This window comes from Eurypyga helias, unplaced genomic scaffold (genome assembly GCF_000690775.1).
Source record: "Eurypyga helias isolate BGI_N326 unplaced genomic scaffold, ASM69077v1 scaffold33412, whole genome shotgun sequence".
Lineage (NCBI taxonomy): Eukaryota > Metazoa > Chordata > Aves > Eurypygiformes > Eurypygidae > Eurypyga > Eurypyga helias.
The window spans coordinates 1-8,278 of record NW_010237122.1 but is presented as its reverse complement, the minus strand read 5'-3'; the positions used below and the strand labels follow the sequence as shown (position 1 = coordinate 8,278).

Here is an 8,278-nt window from a genome sequence, read left to right as displayed (position 1 = left end):
CTGAGAGCAGGCAGTTTTGCAAGTAAGGAGAGTACCTTATGCTACCCTGTCCAACTGGTCACCTTTCCAAGCTTTTTCCAGGCTCAAACTCCCATCGTGGGGGGCAAGAGCACAGCTTTGGAAAGGCTAGAAGAGACCGCAGCCTGGGCTGCTGCTGCCCTGTCCTGGGTCAGGAGGTGGCAACAAAGCCCAGGAGTGGGATGCTTTCTGCCCCCAGCACACTCTGTAATAAGATACTTCATTTTTGCCAGCTTACCAACCTTGCAGCCTCTCAGGAAGAAGCATCAAAATGCTGAAAAAAACTGCTCCCGCTCTTCAGACTCTGTTATAAACCAAGAGATGCCAAGCAACTGCTTCCAGCCCCCACAGCTTGACCCCACTGCCTTGCTGTGCAGCATCCACCTGGAGGTGCTTGAGCTGGACTTCCACCCAGCTGAAAAGGGAAGATGTAACCATATATCCTGAAGTCTACAGCATCTGGGCAAACATGGCCAAGGGATCATTATTACTTTTCCAAACTACGGGGGTGGCAGCAAAGCCAACAGGAGTGTTTTTAGTTCTTCCGTCGCTTGGAAAAGCCAAGAGCAACAGAAGCCCTGGTGGCAATAAGGACCATAGACTCAGGAGAGTAAACACATCCTGATCACATCTGTGCAGCACTGCTCTTCCGTTCGGTGCTGGTCTCCGACCAGTGGACTACGTCCTTTTTTCTCCCTCGGAGATGTCTGTGCTCGAGGGCTGAGCTGAGAGCGTAACAGCAAGAGTGGGGAGACAGACAGGGGAGAGGCTGATTGAGTCAACCAGAAAGAAAAGGTGATTTTAAAAGAAATTTGCTTCTTATGTCATGATTGGGGTGAGTAAATGCAAGACTATTGTAGCAACAAAATGCAGCGTTTTAAGAGGAAGACATCTTTGATGCTTTGTTTCAAACAGCAGGTTTATAGGTGCAATCACTGTCCAGAGGAATTTCGCTGACGAAGGAGCATGTACTTCCCTTTTTAAAGATCTAAACTCCCAGTGTATCCCCTTTCACAAAGAACCTGCTACTACGGCTTATAAAGTAAGTGTGTGAGCATATCAAGAATATGAACCACATCTGAGAATCTGCAGTGCAAGATGCCACCCGTCGGCACGTTTAAAGCTTCAGACTCAGACGGGGTCCTTGCAATGCTGCTCTCTTCCATCCGCACGCAGTTTCCCTTATTTCATAACAGGGGAGCTCCCACCACAGCCTCTTTCTTAACAAGGACATTCCCGGAGTCGCTTATCCCAACCAGATGATACACTTTCTTGAAGCCATTAGGAACCCAGCGTCTTTGAGACCTCTGCTCCTCTACAAAATCCAACCAAAATCAGCCACAACACTGTCAAGTTGCAACAGCTTGGGAGACAAAAACCACAGGTACGTAAGCAACCCGATCCACTGGATCTCTCTTCTCCAGGAGGCCTCTTGGGCCAAAACTGCTGTGCCAAGGTCCTGGGCACACGAGTCAGCTCCATTTCACCATCTGACCGCACTTCACCCCTCCGAATCCACGGATGGGCTGTTCCCACATCTTTCCCATTCACAGAGGGTTTAGAAGTCAAATCCCTCCCTGCACTGTGACAGAGTTGGACTGTAACCGGCTGTCCACGCTTAGCAGCGGGAGACACGGCACGCTCTCCCTGCCACGAGACAAACCAGACAAAGCGGCTGGATATCCCCCTCGGGCCATGTCTACACAGGCTACAGCCAGCACGGCTCTCAAGTGGGATCCCTGGCACAGAAAGCTATGCTGGCACAAATTCCTACGCAGCTTTATCAGCAAAACTACAGAGCGAGCAGCCAGCCAGTTGCTAACAAGGCAACTAACCTGTTTCCCCTAAGCTGGGGAATACCTGCTGCAGGAAACTTAGGCAAAAATTCAAACAAAAACCCCAAACCAACCCAAAACCCAAACCAACTCACACAGCACCTTCTTAGTCTCCGAAGTGCAGGGTCTAGAGCAAGAGCTGGGTAGCCTCCTGCAGTCCTTTCATCAGCTGAGTTGCTTACGGGATTTAAATCAGCAGCAGGAGGTTCTGGTAATTAAGGAGCAGCCTTCTCCAGCACCCTTTTCCATACTGAAGGAGAGAAAGTAGCCACCCTTCCGAGTCTTGCACCCCTTACGCACTTTGCTGATGTCGCCTCCCCGCAAACCAGTAAAGCATTCCTAGCATGGGCAGGCTCTAGCTCTGCCTCTGCTCTAAAAGGTGGGAATACAGTTATATTCACAAATTTTCACCTTACGACCTATCTTGGTAATTGATTCTCTGACCAAGCACCAATGCCTTATTGCCCGTTTCTAACCTCGCTGGTAAAATGCTCCCATCCCCGTAGTCACCGCCAGAGCTCTCCCGCACTTAGAAATGTTTTCTCCCTATGTTGTAAATGATACACTATTGGGAGAAACCCAAACATCCCACCTGAGCTTACCTCGGTATGCTTTGCTTTCTCTCAAGTTTTCCTTAGTGAGCGTTTTCATTGCTTCCAAGCTGCAAGCTGGTTTTTGTGGTGAGTCACTGCCGACTCACTGCAGAATTAAATGCTTAATGCACAAGCTGTAAAGGCGATGAGGGAAAAGACCTAGAAAAAACCAGACTGTTCCACACACACACAAAAAACGGAGCAGAACAAAAAAGTCTTGTCTCTCCCCTTCCAACCACCTTTCTCTCGAAGGGGGTGGTGAAAGAGCCATCTCCCTCTCCAACCGCATCCCAAACCGGCTGCCTGTCAGTCAGTGCCCGCATGCTGGTGGCTCGGGCCGTAGGCGCTGCGAAGCCTCACCCTGCCTCCCTCGTGATGCCTTCTGCCACCCATTCCCACTCTTCACCTATGCACACGTAATCCTATTCCTTACCTTGCGCCGAGCCTGCGTTACAGCTGCCTCGTTCTTTGGAACATCCACTTACTCCAGCGATCAGCCTTCTACCCCGGCCCTTCCCAGCCCAGACAGGGCAGAAAAGTCACAAGCACCACCTGCCACCCCAGAATAAAAGCATTTTTCTTCCAAAATCATAATTCTACATTGGCAATGTGGGTGTTGTGTTCTGAACTGAGCGCCTGTAGGGAGCTACGTCTGCAAAAGCAATGCTAGCAGTTTCCCTTGACAGCCGTTTCCTAGCTCCACGTTCGGGCACAGCTGCCAGGCTAGCAGCGCCTGCCCTGGGAGAGGCGCTTTTCGCGGCAGCACAGCCGGACGAGGACCCTTTGCTGTTCATGTCCTGCTCGGACAGACGAAAGTTCTCCTGTCCTCACACAACCCCGTTTCTCCTCGCCACTGAGGAAGGTCATGTTGCTGCTTGTTTTCTGCAACACGAAGGAAAGCCTGGAAACACCACCTCAGCCCCACAGCCCAGGCCTCAGGACTCCATTTCAGCACAAAACCGGGCAGGTAATGCTCAAGTCCTCCTGCTTATCCCCAGAGCTCACAAACTACGCTTCATTCAGACATAAAAAGCATGATCAGTGACCTCATTTCTACACAGGCTTTGCACAAACATTTAAAGACAAATCTAAGCTGGAAGGGATAATTATTTCCTACAGATTCCTACCAATATTCTAACCATTTTCCACGCAGACTCCTTTTGCAAACACTCCTGCCTTTAATACGACCTTCACGAAAGCAAACATGGAGTTTGGAAGAGACCCCACATAGGTCCGAGGGGCTGAACTGTAACAGTGGAACCCCTCTGACACACAGACATGTCAGTCCTACCTGCGTCTGCTCCGCCGCCGGCCATAGCTCGCAGTCACTTTCCTACCGCTTGGCCTAGCCCTCTAACCACCTTTGCTCACCCGAACACGTCTTGCCCAGGGTTGGTAAGATGGCTATAAGGGAAGTGATCTCATGATTAAGTTATCCCGGTGGCTGCTGGGAGATGTAGTTTTACACGGGGACCAAACTTGAGCACGTTAAGACGAGGTGTGAAAGGAGCACGTCAGATCTCCCGTCTGAGCTAGTGCTGGGGCAGCGGGGTGAAGCAGAGCTGCGAAACCCTCCAGCAGAACAAGATGGTCAGATTACTCGCCTATCAGAGCGCGGTGCTGGCAGAACACTCTCCCCTTCCCCAGGACACTGGATCCATATTTGCTCGTTGGCTCTGTCTAATTTCCCTCAGTGCATCCCGTTGTTCTCCAGAAGTTGCATCTAACCTCACTCTGCCTGCAGCACTGTGCCTGACCGCACTCCTCTGCGGGAAGAGAGGTCCACGGACCTCATAAGTCACCCACAAAAGAGAAGGACACATCCTACTAACCAAGTGAGCAAATTCAAAGTTTAACATGGAAAAGGTCGCTGTGGCAGCTGCGCAGAAAGCAGCCCAGCGCTGCTCCTAAAACCAGTTAGTCCATCCCCCTGTTAAGGGCGGTTGGGAAACAGCGCTTGGGCGCACCGTGACAGCGCGAGCACGCCGTGAGCCAAACTCACCCAGACTGAGTCACCAATCCTCAAGAGCGGCTGGCAGGCACTGCGCGTGCAGCCGTTTCGCAGAAGCCTGCTCTTTCCAGACGGTTGTCGTTTGGATACAGCCAGCAGAAATGTACTTGTCTCACTGGAGGAGAGGATCGGTTGAGAGCTAGTACCAAAATGAAGATCTGCTTAATGGGCGTGGGCCTAAAGCTCATTATTCTGTTCGAGATTTTGTGGAAGCGGCTGAATGTCAGGCAGCAGCAAAGAGAGGTCCCGCAGCGCGTGGAATCAGGATGCAGACACGTACCAACCTGCACGGTCAGTCCAGTCGGTTACTTTACTTACACTCCCCATCCCCAAGGCACTACCTTTAGAAGAAAAAAACACGCAGGCTCAGGTTCACGGCTAATAACATCACCTCAGCTGCACATCAGATGATTTAGGACAACTGAAATGTAGCTACTAACGAAGACCATAATTAGTACAACCTAATATGTTCCCTGACTGTATTTGTATGAATACCAAACAGCCTGTCTTCAATTCAGCTCTGCAATACAGTAAAACTGAGGGTCTAGCACAAAGCAGCCTCTGCCCAGCAGCAGGCTGCACTTAATCAGGTATTTTGACTGCCACAAACTATTACCAGGAGCACACAAAAAGCAATGCAAGGCAGAAGAGAACCAAGATTATGCTAAAAAAGAACAACAACAACAAAAAAAGCCAGCCAGCCACCAACAAACCCTTTAAAAAAAAAGTCACCGGCTTCCATAAGAACTTTCCATTGCACCAAGATCGCCAAAATGGTTCATTTTGACATACTGATCTTCAGTTTTGTTGACAAGGTACGGCAGAGCGAGTGGTAACGAGTCATCAATTCATTAAGAAACCCGACATTTTCCCTTAGAAAATAGAATACCTAATTCTTACAGAAGATACTCTTAATTCCCACGCTCTCAAAGGCAGATGTATAAAGAACATCCACCTCAGGAAAGGAAAGAAAAATCCTAGTGCTTACTAGAATAAAGAAAACCATCCTTTAGGACACTCTTTTTGCAATTAGTCTCTCACTGAAGGTATCCCAACAAAGCCAGACACCCTTTTTTCATACTGATATAAATGACAGTTACGGAACCCTAAAACTGCACTTAGTTATTTTCACTAGTTTGACACCAAAGCAATACAGAAACACAGGCCAGAAGATACAAAAAACCAAGACTACGTTGATTTCCTTCTTCTTGAAGGTCAAAAAACCCAGACTATGTTGATTTCCTTCTTCTTGAAGGTCGACACCCAACACTACTTCTCCCACGTGTCTTCAATTTTTCAAAGTATGGGAAAACCCGCACTTCGATTTGGGTAAATTCTTTTTCAAAGTGTGAGTTTTCCCATATTTTAGAAAATTAAAGACACGTGGGAAAAGCAGTGTTGGGTGTCGAGTGTTGGGAATTTCGTTGGGTTTATTTTCTCGCACTCGGGTGAGGAAGCAGGCCATGCTACGGCAGTCCGGAGAACGTGTCTGCCTATGCTAGTGCCACGTTTCCAACCATGTCTATCGCTACATGGCTCTGGAAGTCGTTGTGAGGTTTTTTTCGCCTAAAGAAGAGATGTGGGAATTACCCCCACGGGATATCTAACCATCCACGGGTGATGACTTCGCCAAGAAAGCCCAAGACACGCGCTCTTCACACGACAACCCAGTATTTTCTCAGCAGCCACGCAAACATCAAACACCATTAGATGCTCCTAAACTCTTCCCCTGATTTTTTTTTTTTTTTTTAATCAGTAGAGAAGTAATTCTCCATCTCTTCCCACTTTATTACCCATTTCCTGGCTTATTCTGCCTTCCGAGGTCGGAAACGGTCAAACCGAACAGACATTCGGTCACAAAGGCGATCTCGCTGTGCCTCACGACATTGCCATATTTGATACCCACCACCTCACTTAGACTTCATAGATCCCAAGTACCAAGCACAGCGTATGAAATCTAAGGGCACAGGTACATCTTACATCACTGGAGAAGACTACAACAGCTTTCCCAGGTACCTGCTGCCCACGACAGCTCAGTTACACACCAGAAAAGTTCACAGGCATACTCCAAAGGAAGGCAAATCCCAACAGGTGTTACTGAGTCACAAACAAGTTAAAATAATCCGTGAAGCAAAAAAAAAAAAAAACATCAAGGGAGTTAACACCACAACCTAACTTCCCACGCCACACCAGGAATCACCTCGGAAATTTTTGGGATAAAAGAAATAGCTCGTGCACCCCAAAACCTAATTCTTTCACCGCTATCCGTTGGTCTAACACAAGCTGCTACTTCTCCTTTCAAAAATGTCCCTCTCATACCTTTTACCCATCGCATCTTTACGACCTCTAACTTAAACAGGCTCTTACTGCTAAGAAAATGGTGAATGCTGCCTCAATGCAAAGCCCCTGGGAATACTGACCACAGTCCTGGGATAGCAGGCTGTTCAAGTAAGGGAAACTGATCCTCTTCAGCTCATCTAGCTTCTCCTTCAGCTTCCTGACTTGACTGTCAGAGCGACTGATCCTCTGCCTCAACAGTTTCAACTCCCCATTCTTCTTTTCCACCTGCTCGCGCAGGCAGCACACCTGACTTTTGCTCTGCCTGGAGGAGAAACAGTACGAGTGGAGGGAGTCGATGAGCTTGCACGCTCCCGAGGCCGACATGATGACCTCGTTGATTGACATGGGGTTGGCATCTGTGTCACCCTTCCGCCCCACCACAGCCTCGGCGGCAGGCTGAGGGGTAAGGTCTGCTGGGGACGCCGACAAGCCCTGGGAAGGTTTCTGAGGGGTGGCGGTGAGGGATGAAGTGGGGGAGCCTTCTGCTACAGCCTTATCGCGTCCCATAAGATGGCTGCTGCAGCTTGGTTCCACGTCTCTCTTTGGCCTTTTCCTTTCTAGCTGCTCTTTTGGGAAAGACGGCCTCTCTCTGGCATGCTTCGAGGAAAAGCTGTAGGAATGAAGGGAGCCGATGAACTTGCAAGCACCAGAGGCAGCAGGCGTGAAGTCGTCGACTGACACACCACTTCTGTCCGCTACCCAGCTCCCCGCGCGGGTGGCCTTAGGACAGTCCTCCACAGAAGGTCTCTCAGGCTTTTTCTGAAGTCCAGGCTTTGCAACCAAGTTATCATCTAACGTCCTTCTCCGAGGGTCGTCCAGCTGGCTGCGGAGGTTCTCCTCCTCGGACATCAATCCGATTTCCGCTTGCAACGTCACCTCCTCCATCTCTTTCGTCCCTTGCATCACCATGAAGTCCTGGCCAGAAGACAAGGTTCTCTGAACTACCTCACAGCCTCCTTCCCTTGGGTCTTCTCCATCCTGCAGCGGCACCTGGCTTGCTATTTTAATTCTGCTTCTGACATAATCCAGGTTGTCGTGTTTTTTCTCTGCAAGCTGGAAGATAGTAGGGACAGCGGTGGGCTTCAGCAACCGGTGCTGGTCTTCCAGCCGCTTAGAAAAACTGTCTTTGGTGAAATGCTCGCTGCAAAGAAACGAGTACTTGGTGGGAGTCCAGTTGTCTCTCTGAACAGCTTTTAGCCACTGAATCAGACGCTTTGAATCCTTCAGAGGGAATCTAGAATACAAACAGACAAAAGCCGTGGAAAAATAAGCCGCATTTCAGTAAGGAGAAAGGTTGGCAGGCTTGGGAAACTCTGGGAAAAGCTGTATTTTAACAGGTTACACTCGTTTGACGATTATTTCGCTTCGGGCCGAAATACTCGACGGCTGTTCCCCGCATTAACAGCTCCACAACCAGTGCAGAACTAAAAAGTGTCATTTCCCTTTTCCTCAGCAGCCAACCTGTTACTCGATGCTCATCC

The 8,278-nt window shown here is 49.3% G+C and overlaps 1 protein-coding gene across 1 annotated transcript in view; it reads right to left on the bottom strand.

Annotated features, from left to right (window-relative positions):
- THAP4 (THAP domain containing 4) overlaps nt 1-8,031 on the bottom strand; it is a gene marked incomplete at its 5' end in the record, with an annotated part of 13,251 nt that extends 5,220 nt beyond the window's left edge. Inside the window, one exon of the mRNA XM_010147354.1 lies at nt 6,878-8,031. Coding sequence (XP_010145656.1) covers nt 6,878-8,031 — 1,154 coding nt within the window. The remainder of the gene's footprint in view (nt 1-6,877) is intronic.
- Nucleotides 8,032-8,278: the final 247 nt, after the last annotated feature.